This window comes from Chrysemys picta, chromosome 7 (genome assembly GCF_011386835.1).
Source record: "Chrysemys picta bellii isolate R12L10 chromosome 7, ASM1138683v2, whole genome shotgun sequence".
In the NCBI taxonomy this organism is placed as follows: domain Eukaryota; kingdom Metazoa; phylum Chordata; order Testudines; family Emydidae; genus Chrysemys; species Chrysemys picta.
In genome coordinates, this window is record NC_088797.1 from 59,756,382 (window position 1) to 59,776,121 (window position 19,740).

Sequence of the window (19,740 nt, forward strand, 5' to 3'; positions counted from 1 at the left end):
GGCCACATTGTCCATCAACACCTGCACCGCCCGGAAAGTTGGGGATGGAAGACACTGCAAGCCAGGCAGATGGCTCTGAGCTCCCTAATGTTTATATGCAACACAAGCTCCTTTCGAGACCATAACCCTTGAATCTGCAGTGTACCAAGATGCCCAAGGTCGGATGCATCCGAAATTAGGAAGACCATGAGTCGCAGGCTCGCGAACGGTACACCTTCCACCACCTGAATCAGGTTGGACCACCAATGCAGAGAGGTAAGTATCCATGGAGGGATCGTGATGACCTTGTCTAGGTAATGTCTGGCCGGGGAGTGGACCAACGCCAGCCACATCTGGAGGGGATGCACTCTGAGTCTCACATGTCGGATAATGAACGTGCATGCTGCCATGTGCCCCAAGAGTCTAAGACAGACCCGGGCAGTGGTGAGAGGGTGTGCGGTGACGCTGGCAATCAGATCTGACATTGCCCTGAACCTGGCCTCTGGCAGGAACGTTCTGGCTCAGGTAGAGTCGAACACCACTCCAATAAACTCTATCCGTTGGACCGGGATCACCGTTGATTTTTGTTAGTTTATCAACAGGCCCAAAGCTTGACAAGTGGCTCACGATGTCTCGACATTGCGCTGGACCTGGACCCGGATCCTGATCCTGGAGCAGCCCTTGATGAGCCAGTCATTGATGAATGGATAGATCTGGATACCCCGACATCTGAGATAGGCCGCCACCACCGACGTGCATTTAGTAAACACCCTTGGCACCGCTGATAGGCCAAAAAGGAGCACTGCGAATTGGTAATGGGCGGTCCCAACTACAAAACGTAGGAACCATGTGTGTCCGTGAAATATCAATATGTGAAAGTGTCTTTCAGATCAAGGGTCAGCATGCCAGTCTCCTGGATCCAGGGAAGGAATGATGGAGGCCAAGGAGACCATGCAGAACTTCAACTTCTTGAGATACTGGTTGAGGATCTGCAGGTCAAGGATAGGGTATGGACTCCCCTTGGCTTTTAGGATAAAAAAAATTGTGGAGTAAAATCCTTTCCCCCTCAAGTGCAGAGGGACTTCCTCCACAGCTCCCACCTGCAGAAGGCCCTGTACCTCCTGAGTGAGCAGATGCTCGTGAGAAGGGTCCCTGAAGAGGGACGGGGAGGAAGGGTGGAATAAAAATAAACTAGAGGTTATATCCCCCTGCTACTGTGCTGAGGACCCACTGGTCTGATGTGATAGAGGCACAGGCAGGGAGGAAAGGGGACAAACAGTTGGAAAACAACAGGGAAGCAGGATCCAGGACACAGGCTAGAACGTCGCCCTCAAGCGTACCCTCAAAATGCCTGCTTGTTACCCAGCTGGTTATGGGTGGAGCTTGAGTGAGCAGAGGATGCCGGCGCTTATAACCCTTGCCGGCGCTTATAGCCCTTGCCCTTCTTGCAGAAGGGCTCTGACCGAGGTCGGGTCCCGAACCTGTGGGGCTCTTGCAGCTTAAACTGCTTCCTCGTCGTCCCCAGTGTGTGAGGGCCCAGGAAGCGTAAGGTAGCTCTAAAATTTCTCAGGTCATGTAATTTACTGTCTGTCTGTTCTGAAAACAGTGCCAGGCCATCGAATGGGAAGTCCTGGATGGATTGTTGAACCTCCATCAATAAACCTGTTGACTGCAACAAGGGCCTCATAGAAATGGCCGAAGCCACAGTCCAGGCTGCAGAGTCTGCCGCAACTGAGTCTGCTTGGAGGGCTGCCCTGGCCACAGCTCTGCCCTCATCGAGGATAGCCAGGAATTCCTTCCTGGGTTTCTCTGGCAGCGAATCTGTAAACTTGGGCATGGACTGCCAAATATTAAAATTTTAACAGCCAAGTAAGGCCTGATGGTTGACTACTCTCAGCTGGAGGCTGGACGTAGAATAAATTTTGCTACCAAAGAGATCGAGCCTCTTTGCCTCCTTGTTCTTAGGCGTTGATCCCAGTTGGCCCTGTCTAGAGTGCTCATTGGCTGCTGACACAACCAGTGATCTGGGGCAGGGTGGATATAAAGATACTTATATCCCTTTGCGGGATGTAGTATTTTCTTTCCACCCACCTGGAGATAGCCTCCTCCCTGTCCCCTATCTGCCACAGGGCCTTTGTAATTTTCACCACTCCCTTGTGCACCAGCAATGCCACCTTGGAGAGGGCTGCTGCCCTTGGCACATCGAACAGGGAATCCAAGGGTTCTGCCAGTTCCTCAGCTTCCAGCCCCAGGTTTGAGGCAACCCTCTTCCAAAGCTCCTGGTAGGCCCCGCTATCACCTCATTGGGCGAAGATGAGGAGGAGGAGGCAGGTCTGCCAACTCCGCCAATTCTGCTAGGAGAGCCTCGGCCAAGGCTGGCTGGCCCTAGGGAGCCTGCTCTGACTCCGCGTCCAAGTCAGGGGGTAGGCAGGAGACTGTTGCTGACTGTCTTTCAGATGCCCCCAAGACTGACCTATGCCCCTGCAACCGGTGGGGAAACCCCCAGGGGTTCCATAGATGCCAGAGGTCAGGCCACTGACCCTGGGGCCATGCTGCCACTGGTGGCCCAGAGAGGAATGCCGATGCCCGCGGTGAGTGGCCTTGGCCTATAGGCAGGGTCTCCTCCTTGCTGTCCAAGCCCGAAGGAGAGACTTGTCTGGGGGATGAGGACAGTACCGAGGCCGCTTACCTACCCTGATCCCGTCAGCTCTGGCCGTGGACCTCCACTGAGGACCTGTACAGGGGTGATGGCTCTCGGTGTTACGACCCTGGTGACCGGCCGCAGCGTTTGGTGGATTGGCAACAATACCCCGATTGATGCCTCATGTTTAGAGAGTGGTGCCACTTTGTAAATAGGGAGCGAGAAGACCGATGTGTCTGAGAATGTCGACATGCCCACAGTGAACCGTATCGGTGACGGGGCTCCAGGGACCAACATCTCAACCCTCCAGAAAGATGCCATGAGCTGGAAGAGTGGCTCAGGCACTCCCAGCACCGGGGCTCTGGGGACTGGTGCCGCCTCTCTGCGGGTCTGCGTCAGACCACTGGTGATTGACGCCTGAGAAACGGTGCCTAGAGTCCAGGGACAAATGCCGGGAACTCTGGCAGATAAGCCGACCTGCGTCCGGGGGGCTGGTGGTGCTGTTCAGACAAGGGCTGACGGGGCACCCCCTGAGGCAAGGAGCAGTGCCGCACTGATGGAGTCCACTGCAAAGGTCCCAAGGCGGGTTTACTCCTTGAACAGGGCATCTCAGCAGCCGGCGTGGGTGACACCGGAAGGGACAGTATGTCCTTAGCTGCCTGAAAGGCCTCCAGGATGGGTCTTGAAGCAGGCTCGACAGCTCAGCGGGAATTGGAGCCTGGCCACCATCCGGAGAGGAAGAGCTACCCCGTGCGGGGTCTGCTCCTCTGACTCTCTCCTTCCCTTCATGGGACCCAGAAGAATGCCCCCTCCCGGCCTTCCTTTGCTTTTTAGCCAGTACTGGGGACGGGGATCGGCGCCGGTCGCTGCCAGAGGCACACTCCACACTTAGGCCACAGTGCTTGGAGCAGAATCCGACCTCGTTGGCTTCGAGGCCGGTGCGAGGGCTGACTCCATAAGGAGCGCTCGAATACGAATGTTCCGCTCCTTTTTGGTCAGCGGCCTAAAGTTCGTGCAAATCCAAACACTTGTCGCTCAGGTGGGTTTCCACCAAACATTTCAGGCAGCTTCTATGGGAATCATTGACTGGCATGGGGTTTTTGCAACAGTCTCAAGGTTTGAAGCCCAGGGACCATGGCATGCCTGTCCCTAGGCTGAGTCCCATATGGGACTAATTAACTATTTCTAATTTAACACTAAGGGAACTATTAACTATGCAACTTTAAAAAAATATATACAACAAATTAGGAAATCTTGCTGAAGCACTGTCACTGGTGGTAAGGAACTGAGGGAGGGAGGGAGGAGCCGGTGGCATCCCTTATACCAGCGCATATGCGCGCCAGTCCAGAGGGTGCAAGAGCCGGTGCCCTACGGCTACCACTGAAGGAAAAACTTCTGGCACCAGTGCATATGGCGAGCACACACACCTACAATGGAATGGACGTGAGCAAGCACTTGAAGAACCACCCTTGATTTTGCCAACCGACATGCAAGCACAAATGGAAGCAGAACAGACAGCTGAACTTTTAACTCAGCTACCAGAAGATTTTAAAGAATTGGAAATGTTTTACTAACAGATTCCTAAATTCTCTGATACTATTAAGTCTGAACAAAAATTAAGATTTTGTCATTATGTATTACACTGGCTTAGTGCATGTCATCATGTCTCAAGTTGCTGGCCTCTACACTGGTAGCAGCCTACTACTGAATGTCAGCTAATAAAGTTAATTTTCCAGTTAAGGTGATAGAGACTTGTAGCTTTGGTGCTGATGGTCCCTAAGTTCTATCACAGCTGGCCACCTGTGATGGACCTGATGCCTCAACAGCGTTCAGCTAAACAAAGCCTGACTGTAGCTGTCAACAGTACTATTGCAATACTGATCATTTCAGCAAAAAATCCAGCTGCTTGGGAACTGAAGGCAAAACTTGGGTAGGATCCTACCACTTCCAGTTGCCAATCTGACTTCTATACATGACTATGACTTCACTGCAGGATAGGTAAAGAAAAAAAGTTGGGGCTGTGAGAGGAACAAATGTTTATAAAACTACACATGCAACTTTATATAGAGGGGAAAAAGTACTGAAGCAACATTTCTTTTGTATCTGTTTCCAAGTTTGCTCTCAACAGAGATGGAAATTCTGGATTGCTCTGGGAGGCCAAGTCAGCTTTGTTTCACTTTGTATTGAGAAAGAGAGAATATTAGTCAGCATTACTACATCCTCTGCAGTCTTGCTGCTTAGTTAGGACATCCAACTTAAACATTGTTATATTTTATATATTTAAATACTAATCATAGAACCATAGAGTTAGACGGGACCAGAAGGGTTATCTAGTCTTATCCCCTGGCAAGATGCAGGATTCATCGTGTCTAAACAATGCAAGACAGACAGCTATCCAACATCCTTTTGAAAACCTCCAGTGAAGGAGCTTCAACAACCTCCCTAGGCAGTCTGATCCATTGTCTTCTTACAGTTAGGAAGCTTTTCCTGGGATTGGGATTTAACTTAAATCTGCTATGCTGTAGTTTGAACCCATTGCCTCTTGTCCTGCCCTCTGTGACAAGAGAAAACAACATTTCTCCATCTTTTTATGACAGCCTTTCAAATATCTGAAGACTGCTATCACGTCCCCCCTTAGTCTCCTCTTTTCCAAACTGAACATACCCAGTTCCTTCAATCTTCGCTCACATGGTTTGCATTCCATCCATTTGATCATCTTTGATGCTTGTGTCTGGATCCTTTCCAGCTTCTTTACGCCCTTTCTATACACTGGTGACCAAAATTGGACACAGTACTCCAGCTGAGGCCTAACCAGTGCCAAGTAGAGCGGTACTGTCACCTCCTGTGACTTGCAAGCTATGCCTCTGTTAATGCATCCCAAAACTGCATTTGCTTTTTTTGCCACTCACACTGCTGACTCATGTTGAAGTTGTTCCACCACAACTCCCAGATCCTTCTCTGCAGTGCTGCTGCCAAGCCAGTTATCCTCCATTCAGCGTTTATGCATTTGGTTTTAATTCCCAAAGTGTAGCACCTTGCCTTTGTTTAATTTTAATTTGTTGTCTACAGCTCAGTTCTCCAATTTATCAAGATCCCTTTGAATTTTAGCTCTATTCTCCAAAGTGTCTGCAACTCCACCCCCCCCCCCCCAGCTTTGTGTCATCTGCAAATTTGATCAGTAATAGTAATGCTTGTGGCAGTCTAAATATTCTTTGGACACAAGTTAAGGAATAACAGCTGAAAAGTTGTACAGCTTTCCCCCCTCTGAAACCAGACATCAAAACCCACTTTTTACCTTAAAGATTCAGATAATGGTGTTAAAGTGCCATCCCCCCTGTCTACAACACGGAAGAAATTCAACTGATCTCCTTCCCGGTACACCAAGAAGGTAACCTGTTTGTTGGATGGCCCCTTCTCCCAGACCTCATCTCGACTGGGGTCCATGTATTCAGCCATTTCCCTAATAGGGTCTTCCACAGGAACTATAGGAGAAAACAGAATGAAAAACAGTCTATTTCAACTTTGAAGTCTAATCCCTCAAAGAGGCTGAGGTAGAACACCTCAACCTGCATACTGTGTTTAAGAAATCTACAGTGATGGTCTGAAAATGTCACTGATGGAACAGTCTTCAGGAAGAAAACAGTAATCTGCGCAACTTGAACTGTTCAACCTAAAATGAGTTTTTTCAGCCAGCACTCAAACATAAAACACCTGCATAGATGTAGTTTGAACTCCCTGTGGTTCCAAGTCATTTGTGGGAGTGCATTCAAGAGTCTGAAGCACTCTAGTACCTAGCTCAAGTTCCCACACCTCTCCCTGCTATGTTTATATCTCCACCCTCTAGGGGACTTCAGTGACTGCTGGCAGTTAGCCCAGAGGAACCAATGGAGCCTCCCCGAGTTGACATGTCTAAATGCTGACAGCTATGAGCCTCTAGCTACCTGAGACAGGGTTTTATCACCCAGCTTCACAAGCACCTACATTCCTCCTGTCAGAGACATTAAAATCCACATCACAGCTACCTTTCAGTCACTCACTGCTCTTTTAAAAGGAAATTATAATCACAGGAAGTCCAGTAGCACCTGCTACAACATTTAGGAAAGCTATGGCATGAATGCTTTGACCACATCATTGTGTGCATTATAATAATAATAAAAATAAATAATAATAATATATGGAGATATACCTATCTCGTAGAACTGGAAGGGACGCTGAAAGGTCATCGAGTCCAGCCCCCTGCCTTCACTAGCAGGACCAAGTACTGATTTTGCCCCAGATCCCTAAGTGGCCCGCTCAAGTACTGAACTCACAACCCTGGGTTTAGCAGGCCAATGCTCAAACCACTGAGCTATCCCCTCCCCCCAAACACTTGGGGACAGCTTTGAGGTAGGATTATTTTTAAAGCTCAGGTGCCAGAAACAGTTGACTGGAATGGTACAAAGCGCAACCTAAAATGAAGGTGTTTGTTATTATCCCCTATTCATCTGTCTGGCTCTCCTCCCCTTTCCATTACTAGCCCCTCCCTTTGTTGACTCCTCTTATTGAAGCAGACCCGACATCACCAGCAGCAGCTCCAAGCAGAATTCCACATATGGGAAAGCATGGAATGAGATAAATAAGCAGACCATGAGATCCTGCTTAGTTACTGAAGATCTGGCATCAGACGCTGCCTCTTCCTAACTGCCTACAACAGAAGAAGAGAGAAGTCCTGCACACAATGGTGGCTTTGGACAGAAAGCACACCTTTTCCCCCAGCACTGCCGTACTTGCATAGGAGATGGGGAGCACGACACAAAAGGGAAAGGCAGACCAAACACAGAGGGGCCTTCAGATGTCCAAGGATGGGATAGAAAGACAGAGGAGAAAAAAAAAGTTAGCTAGTTAAGGGTGGACAATTCTACTAACTAGATTTATAAGTAAAATAAATTAATTAGAACCAATACCTAGAGAGACTGATAGGAAAACCTTAAATATAAACTTCCCCCTAAAATATTTAAATCTCATTTGAAAGTGAGCAGAGGAGATACAAAAACCAATGAAATCAGACCCACTTTGGGGTTTTAAACCTTGATTAATTTTACTATTCTAAAATGAGGAAGAATGAGGTTAGATTTGATTACTCTAATCTGAATTAGAGAAAATAATCCCAACAGTGCTCACTATGTTTTAAGTATATTGAGCTGAATACTTTTTCTGGCAAAGAGATTAGTTTTTGAGGAATCCTAGAAGCCTGTTAAGTGACTGAAATTTACAACAAACTGCTTTACAGTTTATTTAGAAAGGTGCGACCCATTCTACCTTCAGCTTTGCCAGAGTATGATTAGAGCAAGGAGCACCTTTAGAAATAAAGACTAATGTAATTCTCCTATGAAAATAACTCAACCTACAAGCATGCAGTGAAAAGACTAGAGCAGAGTTTCGTAAAACAAGGCATTTTTACAGTTATGTACGGTAGATTGTACTTACAGTGACATTGCAACTGAGGTTTCATTATATGAAAGCTCTGTCAGGCAGATTATTTTTAATTGCCTTTGAAAGTTGAACTCATTTAAGCCTGATTAGATGTGAATCCCCTACAAGATGTGTAAAGTTCTCTTCTACAGCGTGCTTTACAAGTGAAAACAGCAAAGGGATTTCCTCACTTTCCGCTTTCATGCCTCTGTGGGTTTTTATCACATAACAATGCTTTACCTATCCCAGGCTAGGCTGCGGCCCCATCTGTATGCAGTAATAAGCAAAAGAGGCGTCAGCATGACATGCTTGGGTAACCCTGCTGCAGTTTAAGAGCTGCCATTCACAGGGCACAGAGATTCTGAAGTCATAAGAGAATGTTTGGTGTGATAATTCTCATGCTCAAACTACAATGCTCTTCGACCTCTAAGCTATTTCAGAATATTGCTGAAGGGGGCGTTTGCAAAAAGATCTGGGTGTCCTTGTATATATGCTTTGTGAGCATGAACTGTTTTCCAACCTTGAACCCCAGCTGTCATCTCTTTGGATGAGAGTCACCTAAAAATTGCATTGTCCAACTATGCTAGGTTCAGAAAGTTTGAAAATTAAAAAGCAAAAACAAATCAGTCCAGGGATCAGCAACATGTCCGTGGTAAAAATTTTGAGGTCCGTGTTAAATTTTCAAAAAATTGAATGAGTGAATGACATAAAACCCCCTTCCCCATGTCCAACACCAAGTACAGTAATTTTGTCAAATGTCGGTTGCACAACATGGTGGTGCCGACCCCTGAATCAGTCTATCACATTTCTAGTTCAGAATCAGTATAGAGGCAGTCCTGTGCACATATTTTCATCAGCATTTAAAGTGCAGTCCATTCATGACATATTTTTATCATCATTTAAAGTGCAGTCCATTCATGACACTATTTGAAGTCAGTAGCTCTACTTTGCTGCCCTTCTCAAAACCCATTCTGCATTTTTAGCAATTAAACTTTATATCCTCCTTTTTGCTTCCCTTTTCGCTAGACTATTAAAAATTGAGAATAGTTTACATGCAAACAAATGATGTGTTGGGTCATGTGAAATGCAGAAGCTGGCAAGACCATGTGTTGCCAAAATTACTGCCCTACTCTTTCCTTCATGACTAGAGACGCACTACAGAACTTCAGATTATTAGGTAAGGATGGACCTCATTAGGACGACTCCTCTAGAGTTCTGCGCTAATGTAACTCAGCCTGAAAAATGGATAATAAAACAAAGAGTTAACTTATGTCGGGCTGAGGAAGAACTGCCACTGAAGTAAGCAATGAAGATAATAGAAACAATCAAATCTCAGGGCTCTGAAAAAACAAACCTCTTCATAGGGAAGCTAATGTGATCTCAAAACACAATGGCATGTATTGAAGCAAAGGCTCCCATAATGTCTACACTCCAAATAGCTCTGGATTCCTGATACTACTCTTTTTTTTTTTTTTTTTAAAGGCATACTGACTTGAAATATAGCCAGTTTTATAAAGTGAGTAAGTAACATGTAGCACCCATGTCCAAGTTCGACAGACTATGCACAAGTGTGCTAAATGAAAAAAAGTAAAAGTAATAATCTAATAACTTTGCTAATAATAATCTTAGTGTTATAAATCACCAGAAGATACATTTTTAGGCAAGCATGATTTTTAAGATGTGTCCCTTTACCAACGCATAATATATTTTCACATTTCACGTTACACAATTAGGATATGCAGAATTTAACCATTCCAACAGAATGGGAACTTAGCCATGATAGCAGAGATTTTTCAATGTTAGTTAGGAATTTGGGGATTTCAGTTGGCATCCAACTCCATAAAAGTCTCCTTTGGAAATCCCACCATAACGTGTACGTATTATCTACTCCAACTTTTCCAGTTAAATTTATAGATTAATACTTTATTGTATCATTAAATTTATACTGTAAGACATGCAGTTCAGGATGTGTGAGGCAGCCAAGTCAATAGTTTTATTGCAATATTCACTTTTCAAAGTCTAATCCAACTTCACATCAAGAGTTTCCTTTAGGCTAATGGGTTTGGGCTAATGGCTTTTAAAAACACAAAATATGACAAATGAAAGATGGGTGAAGAGACCCTTATATATTCCTCAAAAATCTTTCAATTCCTTTACAATCAAAGTCCATTCAGCCAAAAAGCTTGACTAAAATACAATGGTCTACAGTTATGAGCATTTGTGTAAGAGTCATTATTAGACAGTCTTGATTCGTCACATGAAACCAACACAAACAAACTTGTACCTACCTCTTCTAGTGTTAATAGGCCCACCTCGCATAGCCAGTACCAGCTTCAAAGTGCAACCTTCTGAAATGCTGCAAATAGTCAACAAAAAAGGTGAAGTTCTGTAGTACTCTCAGTTTTCAATAGTAATAGTTATATTTGGAACAGTTAGTTTTAGTTTTATCTTATACTCACTTATAATCATTCAAGCAATAGTCATCCTCCAACTCCACATTATTCCAAATTAAGTGCTGCTGAGAGACAGGAATACCTTCAAAAAGACAACATTAAAAGTCAGTCAATTAGTATAAAGTCACTGTAGAATCTTCTTCAGAGAGACTAAAAACTGGTTGAGTTTTCCAGCCACACCACTTGCCAGACATTAGGCACGCATTTAAATACATTGCAAGGACTATAACTTAGACTAAAGAGCTACCACCCATAGTTAGGGTTTGTCTACACTGCAAGTTGAGGTGCATTGCAACTCAGGAAGGCACACCCATACTACCGTAGCACATCTTAAGCTACAGCAAATGTGGCCTTACTCAATGGCTTCCCAAATGCTTCTGTGGTATTTCAGTCATCCAGTTCCTACCCCCTGAATCTTGTGCACACACTTTGAGTAAATCTATACTTATGGCAGTGTGCAGCGTACAGACACTGAATGCCCTGCTGCTTACACCCTTACTAGCTGTGTAGCCAGTGAGGTATTGCTTAGGTGAGTACAGACATGCCAGAACCCTATTGTACACACACTACATGGCTTTCTACACACCCAAGCACAGTGCCTCCCACATCTTCACTTTTAGCAGTGTAGTATCCTGCTGCCTCCTTGCCAGCAGAGCCTTTCCCCACCACAGTGAAAGACTCCAGTGGCAGGGAAAAGCAGTGGGGTCCCTGCTGCTCAAGCCTTTCCCAACTGCCTCCCACCTGCCAGAGCCTTTCACTGCCTTGTATAGCAACATGCCACAGCGTGGACACAGCCTGCCCTTCACTGCTGTGTGTAGCAGCATGTATCCTTCATGCTGCCACCAGTGTAGACAAGGTCTTTGAGCCTTGGCAGCAAGTTAGAATAGGGCTTCTGGCTCTGACCAGTTACGGATACAGAAACTTGTCTGTCAGATCATCCCTTACCTTGGATAATAGCCAATGGCTACACTTCAGTGTTTTAGATAAAGATTGCCCACCCATGGCAGCCCTAGTTAGACCAGGCTTCACCAGTTTATAGTGTTTTTACTTCTGTGTCTGCTAAATCTGAAGTTTCAGATCCCGGTGCAGGATCCACGGCTGTGCAAATTTTGCACTGCAAACACTCACAGGTTGTTTTTTAAATTACAGAAACACTTTACTAGTCTTATGTCTGAAAAAGCTTGTTATTAAACCACACCAACATTTTAGGACAAATTTGACATGACAGCATATTATTAAAAGGAAACAGGGTTGAGTGCTGAGAAGCAGCAGTGTACATGAGGTCTGTGTTTTGCACTGGAAATTACAGGAAGTCATATGTTTCACTTGCTGGCTAACTTTGTTTTCCCTCCATGTGTATGGACAACTCATTTATAGTTTGACACCCATTTAAAGCAAACTGTACAGAGTTCAGTAATGACCTTTTATACCTTCCTAAAAGGAGAGTGACAGTTTCCAGTCTTGATTTCTTGGGTAAACTCACAACCAGACACAAGTTTGAAAGGAAAAATATTTGTAATCGGCAAGTTATTTAAGATTGAAAGGTAGATAGCCAAAGGCACAAATCACAGTTAGCATGTTGATCCGTCTGCTGGGCCTTTGAAAATTAACAAAGTGTCAGGTGGAAGCAATTCTGTCCAAATGACCCACACAAAGTACAGTACATTTTAAGACTTCATTAAAAACATTCTACAAATATAGTAAGTAGAATGAAACTATATGGAAACCACATACTGCCTGCCTGCAGGAGCAGTGGAAACACTAATCTTCACACTGAGGCACAAGGGTCATGGCACTGGACGCAAAAAGCTAGCACTCTCTAAATCATGCAAATACCTCCCAAAACACAGCAGTGGAGAATCCTTAGCTTTTGCATCTCTGTTGCTCCTATACATATTCTTTTCCTAGTGGCCTAGTAAGGTGGAAACGTAAAAAAATCAAACCCATTTTATGGTTTGCGCTCCTCCTGGCACTAGTAAGATTCCTCCATAGGACAATTAACACACTGAGAAAGGGTTACTTGGCCTTATGAATACATTCAGATAAGAATTTATGATGTTTATCCAAATGGCTCTTCATAGCCAAACATTAAAATTACATTGTAGTATGTACACTTCCCTTCATCCTCTGAAACACTGAAAATTGAGTTGTGTTGTGACAGAAGAAATATGGAAGAGGATGCTGTTCTTGCATATAACTGATAGAGTAAAAAGAGAGATGTAACTACTCCTTGGCAGGATCGAGTGATTTAAATCAGGCTGGGGCCTATGGGTGGAATTTTCAGAAACATCTAAGACGTAGAAACACAAGGGTCATGGACTTCAAACTGCAAATCCGGATGGAAGACTATATATGGGCTGGTGAAACATTTCAGCTTTCTTCACTTGAGGCACTTCAATATACTGTATAGGAAGGTGATACTGAATACCAATACAGCATGGTCTATTTACTTATCAATATGGTGTCTGAGTTTATGATGGTCAGGCTGTTAATGGGGCCATGGACTTGGTCTTTGTCAGCATACAGCAACATTTTAAGTGTGAAACTTTTTAATAGGAAAAAATAGTAAAATCTGAAATTCTACTTGCAATTAGGAAGCTACAAAACATTCAATTTTAGCAATTTAAGACTACAGAATGGGAAATAAAGAACTAGCAGCATGTAAATGAGTAAAAATGATTTTTTAAATTGATGATTTTAATTCATCCTGCTTCATTGTCAAATTCAGCCCTCAGTTTCAGCCATAGGAACACGATGAGTGTGCATGTTTGTCAATGAAGGCAGATGTGGGTCAGAATCACTATGACCACAAAGAGGAATAACGGAGGGTTACTGTATATAAGAGTTCTCAATCTTTGTAGATCTGGATGAATGAGAAGTTCCTAAGTGACCAGTAACATGAACTTTCTAATGATTAGCTCTCTTTATATATAATAGGGTATTTTGCAATTTAAACAGATAGAAGCACAGTGTTCATAAGAAGCTGACAAAAAGTAGCACGTTTGCCAGGTACAGGCAATTTGTGAGAAACGGATCTTTTCCTTACTATATATTTTTGGCCTACAATAATATCACCGAACAAAAAACTTTACATTATGTTGTTGCTCACATAACGTTTGTTCTTAATAGCTTAATCCTAACATTTCAAATATTTGAAGCAGATCATAAGTTAGTTTCTATTGACCTTTGAATACCTAGTATGAAGGATAACAGAAAAATACAACTCCTGCATTTAACAGTGAAGAGCAATTTTGCTTTTTTGGTGATAAAAGCCTCAAATATTTTATAGTTCATAAGAACCATTTCTACGCAGTTTCAGTAAAACAACAGATACTAAATACACCAAATTACTCCTGGTAATTCTAATGTCTGTATGCTCAATACTCTATTTACTTGTATATTCTAATACTCAAAAGTGAGGGTACAGAATAGTGTAATACACAATATGAGTTCTTTGTAATGTTTGCTTGATACACTATGTCAACTGAAAGACACAGTAAGTGACCGAGGATACAACTGGCATCAAATATGTATGATATTCAGTTATGACACCATAGGACCCCAAACTCACCACCTCCACAGATCTCATTATGGAACACTGTACAACGTCTGTGATAAACTGCAGCAAGATACAACTTCCATAACTTTGTTTTTGAAGTGATCTTGCCCAGGTATGTGTAATTTTAACACTATGTTGTTTAAGAGCAGGAAGAATGATTAATGTTGATAACCAAATGCCTTGTAAGATCTGCCTAGTATTTTGAAAAATATAAGCTGCAAAATATTATGATACAGCACAATGGTTTGGAACAGTAACAACAGATCAGAGCAAGACACAAATACTAGGAAAACTGGGTTGAGCAGAGATGTCACAGCGTGATAAGATAACAGAAAGGGTTCCATATATCATGTCAATGATTCTGGATATCAACAAGATGGTTTTTTTCTAGCTGCCACCCCTGTAAACTCACCAGCAAACTGAAAGTCAAGCTGACTACTGATTTCTGCATCACCAAGATAAACTGCGAGGGAAGAATTTGGCCCATAGATTTACAACCCTTGCACACTGAGGCTGCACAAGTATATCTGAGGAAAGACTTTGGCCCTCAAATTGGAATTTAGTCATCAATTATGTTTGATGCACATATGAGAATAGAATCAAGCTCTCAAAATCATAGCACTGCAGTCAACACACCTAGCAAGAGTTGAGAACACAACAGAGCATGAACAGGGCACAAAAGAGCCAGTCGGTATCTGTTCACTGTTGCTACAGGGCCTACTGAACAATTCTGAAGCAGAGCTCACATTTTGGAGCAACTGTCAATTTTTTTAAAAATAAATTATGAACTACAGGAAATGTCCCCATGAGGTTATGGGAGGGGTCGCTTTTATCCCTTCAACATTAGAAGCTGCCAACATATCTTTACTTCAGCCAGAAAAAAAGGCATGAAATGACAGTAATGCTGTGCCCATTTGAAATCTGACAAAGTCACATATGAAGGAGAAACCTTCACATGATAGAGCAACACATGCCTTTTCTTCAGCTGGCTATTTAATAATTGGTCATATTTAAAGTCTGCAGCATGAGCAAAAGCAAGTTGGCAAAAACCAGTGAGTCTTCTATAGTAAAATGGTTTTCAACTTAACAGTTCTGGTTACACAGTCTTTATTGGCTGAATTTGTCATGGTTGTGTCTGCCTTGAAGGGGTGATTTCCAATTACTTTGATAAACTAATAGATCATTTGTTACAAAATGTTCTTTTGCGACAAAATGACCTAACTTGAATCCCACGGAATCAGACTTTTTTTTTTCATTCTTCTTAAGGTGACAGTACTTTTTTTTTTTTTTTTTGGTGGGGGATGCCGAAAAGAAAATAATTTTACTGTCTGCAATAACGGAAGCATAGAAACACTCACTTTTATGCTGTTTCCTATAAATCCTACATTTAAAATGCAAATAAAGTAGTATCCGTTTCTGTAGGTTCATATACAAGGAAAGCTGCATTAGATGTTCTTTTGCAGGATTGTAGTTTACCTTCTATGAGACATCTGCATACAGACTCGGAATATAAAGCTGGCAATGATCATGAGGATCACACAGAGCCCCCTCGTCCTATGAAGCATGTGGCCCTGCTACTGGGCAGTTCTAATCAGTACCGAGCAAGTAGGGCTCAGCTATATCTCAAGGTTGCATCAGCTCAGCTGGCCAACTGGAGCTCAGGGGTGGGGGTGATGGCAAACTCAGGTCTTACCTCTCTCCAAACATCTACTGCCACTCCAAGTGACAACCTGCTCTGCAAGAGCCAGGGGAGCAATCCAGGTCCTCTCCCCGCCTCTCTGCCCTCAAAGGCATAATTTACATTGCTATACAGAACACTATCATTTTCTCCCCTCTTGGAGCCAGCCTGTCAGACACAGCCCTTGAAGTTCAATCCCATTCTGTCTCACTACATCTTCCAGGTTTCCTTAGTGTACCTGCTTTAAGATGCCAGAAACATCTCCTCCACCCCACAACATGTGGATCAGGAAACAGGTTTGTATTTAGTATTGTAACTAAATAGTCTGTTCCCTTTTTTTATTCCACCTTGCATTTTATCACCCCAAATATTCATCTGAAGGTCAATCTATACAACTGGAACTTTCATCATATATTTGCGAAACCCTTCCCCAGGCATGACTATCTGCTGGAAGAAGTCCTTGTAGGATATTAATTGACTTTTTAACATTTACTGTCCCTGACTGAAGATGTTGAGTTGGTAAAGCAATCTTTGCTTTGCCTAGGAGACCCTATCTACACTGGGGAAATGTTTCCAAAAAATGCAAGCCAGTTTTAAACCTTCTTACAGCAAGAGGAGTAGACAAGATTCCAGCAGCCAGAACTACTTTCTACAGCTGATATAAACCCCAGCGTAGGCAGTCCCACCATTTGCAGTGGTGGAGCTTGCCTCTGCAAGAAATCAGAGTAAGCTGCAGAGTTCAATCCACTCCCACTGCTTGCTTTTCAACTGAAATAAATTCTGTGACATCACAATAGGTTGCTGTAAAAGTAACTACCAGCTGATTATGACTTTAAGTGGTAAGAAATAAGACTGATGCTGTTTACATGTAATGCACTTGTGATACAGAATATGAAGAGAACTGGAGGAAACATTTCTAAAAAGAACACTTTTTCTCTTTTTTGGTTCTACCTTTTATAAAATGTTCCGTATTTTGCCTTAAGGAAAGACAACTATGGGCTGAGGGGTGACTTTAAAAATGTAAAAGGTTCACTTGCGGGGCCATTAGAGAGACTTGGGTAGGGATCACTCTCAGTCCAACAGCAACAGAAGAGAACCAATTATTCCAGTCTCCTCAGTATGGTTTTAGTATAAGAATTCATATTTACAATTTCATTGTATTGCAGTCCAAAATCTTACCACTTTATAATCACTTTGCTTGCGTTAGTCTGATCTAGATCTACAGAGTGATTTATTGTCACATCCATGATCAATCAATATGCTGTTTTTTACACACCCTAGCATTCTACCTTAATATACGATTCCTGCAGGAAGCGAAACTGATGAGGTGGAGGTTGTTGCTGATAGTAGTCCTATTCTAAGGAAGACTGACTAGGACAGCATTTAAATTCTTATGCCATTGCTATCGGAGACAAATGAGGCTCTCTCTTTCACTACAGCATCTCCAAAGTCTCATTCAATTGAACTGTTCTGGGTGAAGCAAGAATCCAGGTTGTCACTGCCTTGAAGATAATCAAGTGTAATTTGCTAGGACAAGTTTGAATCTTTGCTTACAAGTTTGCTGTGATTTGCATGGGAACAGATCTGCGGCTGAAAGGCATGATCACCACATCAGCTCTGGTTGAGTTTCAAGCAGTTACACACACACTGAGGATTTAGATGTGCTAGAGGAACTTTGGGCTCTTACCTGTTATCAAAGTTTACCTATGCTCTTCATACCAGGTAAAATCAGCAGAGAGGTGTTGGGGCTGTTCTCAGGGAGATATCCAGCTTTCTTAAAGCAGACATCAACTATTTCCACGTCCCTAAACCTGCCCAAGAAGGTCAGATTATGAAATAGGGAGTAGGAAAGTGGCTTTGGCAGTATTTGAAATATTCATATTTACTTGGTCCCCATCTGTCTGTTTTCAGGCCTGGTTACAGTGTAGACAATGCACTGGTGTCTCTTGATAATACAGCAACGGACAAAAGAATAGTTCTCTTTGCTAGTTTTTAATTCTGCTAGCAGCATTTGTTATAGTTGACCATTGTTGAGTGCAAATCTTGTAAGGGAACTGTTAACGTCATTCTGGATTTCCCTCACAGAAATCCCAGATTCTGTATTTCCTTCTCAGAGATCCTGACCTACACAATAGTATGGGGGTAATTACTTGCCTGTAACTTACATTTACAGTGTAAGATGGGATGTTTCACCATGGCATTCTATTTACATGTACAAGCTGATCAACTGCAAGTCAGGGAAAATTGCCTATCTGCCCCTACACAGCACATTGGGGAGGATCTTGGGGTCTTTTAGCCCCACTCTGGAACACTAAGCCATACAAGTGATTTTCAGAGATGAGCATTGGTGGACTTCTGTGTCTTCCACATTTTTGTGGAGTATATTTATCAGTAATTTAAAGCCTATACAATCAGACCCATTATTCAGGAATGTCAAGCAGTTTACCACTTTCCCACTCTGAGAAATGCATCTCGTAAATCATAAAGTTCTAGTAAGTGGCACTATTTGTAACTATAACACAACCTTTAGTGATAATCAAATTCTCATTGTGATCTTCCCACAAGTTAGATATGCCTATTCGCTAGCCTCCAGATTTTTTCTACAGGAAATTCAAGTTCCTCTTCCTCACCACATTCAAGGACTTCTACAGATTTCCATTTTCCTTACTCTTCTTTCTCCCTACCACCACCAGCTCTGCTCACCTTAATATGCTATTTCCTTCTTCCACTTACAGCTCCAGAACTTTTCCTTACATACTGCCGCCCCTTTTCCTCCTCTTCTTGGAGCAGCTCTCCTGCTCCTGTGCATTAAGCAACTGACTCCTGTCCCCCAAATCCTTTAACTCACTTGATATGGCTAGCATTCTACCACCATACTCAGCCATGATGGGGAAAAAAAAAACAACAACAACCTCATAAGAACCTCTCCCTCCACTCATCATGCAACCCGTATCCCCACAGCCTCCACAAAATGTTAAAGAATTTGTGAATTTCCTTCATGTAGATAGGGCCTTAATTAGACTTCATATCTGTATAACTCCATTGGTGTAGTTAAACTGGTAAAAACTCTTAATGTAGACATGCTAAACTGGCACAAAATGGGGCTTAGAGCAGCACAGCTGACTTTGGTACTGGTGCAAATCCTTCTGTATACTGGTGCAAAGCCACTGATTTAGTTGCACCAGTGCAAAGTTTCATGGAGGTAGATTTAATCCTTAGAGTTAGGCCTCCTGGGAATGGGGCCGTACTTCACATGGTGCTTTAGATCTAATAGTTAACAATAAGTCCCCATTCACTGAATAAAGTTTTTACATACTGTAGAATAAGATCAGCATCAAAGGTGTTTTAATTTCAACACATGCAGCAACTTTGTCACTTTAAGAAAAAGCAGAGTCCACCTCCTGACTATACCTAGAAACAGCCAGTGAACTATAGGCAAGACAAATCAGCAGCTTCTTCACATTAAAACTCCAATGCTTTAAAACTCTAGTATGTGAGCCAAAAAGTTGTGTCTAAGATAATCCTCTGACACAGTGAATAATATCTCCAAAAAAGGAGAAATTGTTAAAGTTTTACTAGTGATAAACTGTGCCCTTATAATACCTTAGCAAGATGTACAAAAACAAGGAGGAATAAATTACAGGAAATGTCAGAAGTCTCTTTAAAACCAGAGGTTACTAAACCATTAGCTACAAACTAATTTATGGACAGCATCACCCACTTACATTAATTCCCTAGCTTGATCTTCAGCACAATTATAATTAAGGGTCATTTGCAAGTTGACTTTTCCTTTAAAATGATATACAATGTGCTGACTTTATAAAGGAGAGAGACAGGTACCTTCTAATCTTTGAATTTTAGCTTTCACAGAAATCACTGTTTCAAAGGGAGCCACTCGCAGCTCAAAGCACGTTCCTGTAAGTGTCTCAATGAAGAGCTCCATAGTTTCATAAAAAGGAAGTTTGTAGTGAAACGGTCC

General features: G+C 42.8%; 1 protein-coding gene across 6 annotated transcripts in view; it reads right to left on the bottom strand.

The window, feature by feature from the left end:
- Nucleotides 1-19,734, bottom strand: part of LOC101947364 (AN1-type zinc finger protein 4) — a 32,749-nt gene extending 13,015 nt beyond the window's left edge. For 2 of the 6 annotated variants that reach the window (XM_042856090.2, XM_042856089.2), the window contains exons 1-4: nucleotides 19,602-19,734; nucleotides 10,531-10,606; nucleotides 10,360-10,457; nucleotides 5,916-6,102 (exon numbers count right to left, since the gene is read on the bottom strand). In XM_042856090.2, coding sequence (XP_042712024.2) covers nucleotides 5,916-6,102; nucleotides 10,360-10,457; nucleotides 10,531-10,606; nucleotides 19,602-19,704 — 464 coding nt within the window. In that variant the 5' untranslated portion in view covers nucleotides 19,705-19,734. Of the gene's footprint in view, nucleotides 1-5,915; nucleotides 6,103-10,359; nucleotides 10,458-10,530; nucleotides 10,607-19,601 lie in introns of those variants that run through there. The other 4 variants (XM_008175465.4, XM_008175464.4, XM_042856091.2 and 1 more) reach the window with 3 other exon arrangements.
- Between the last annotated feature and the right edge of the window lie 6 nt (nucleotides 19,735-19,740).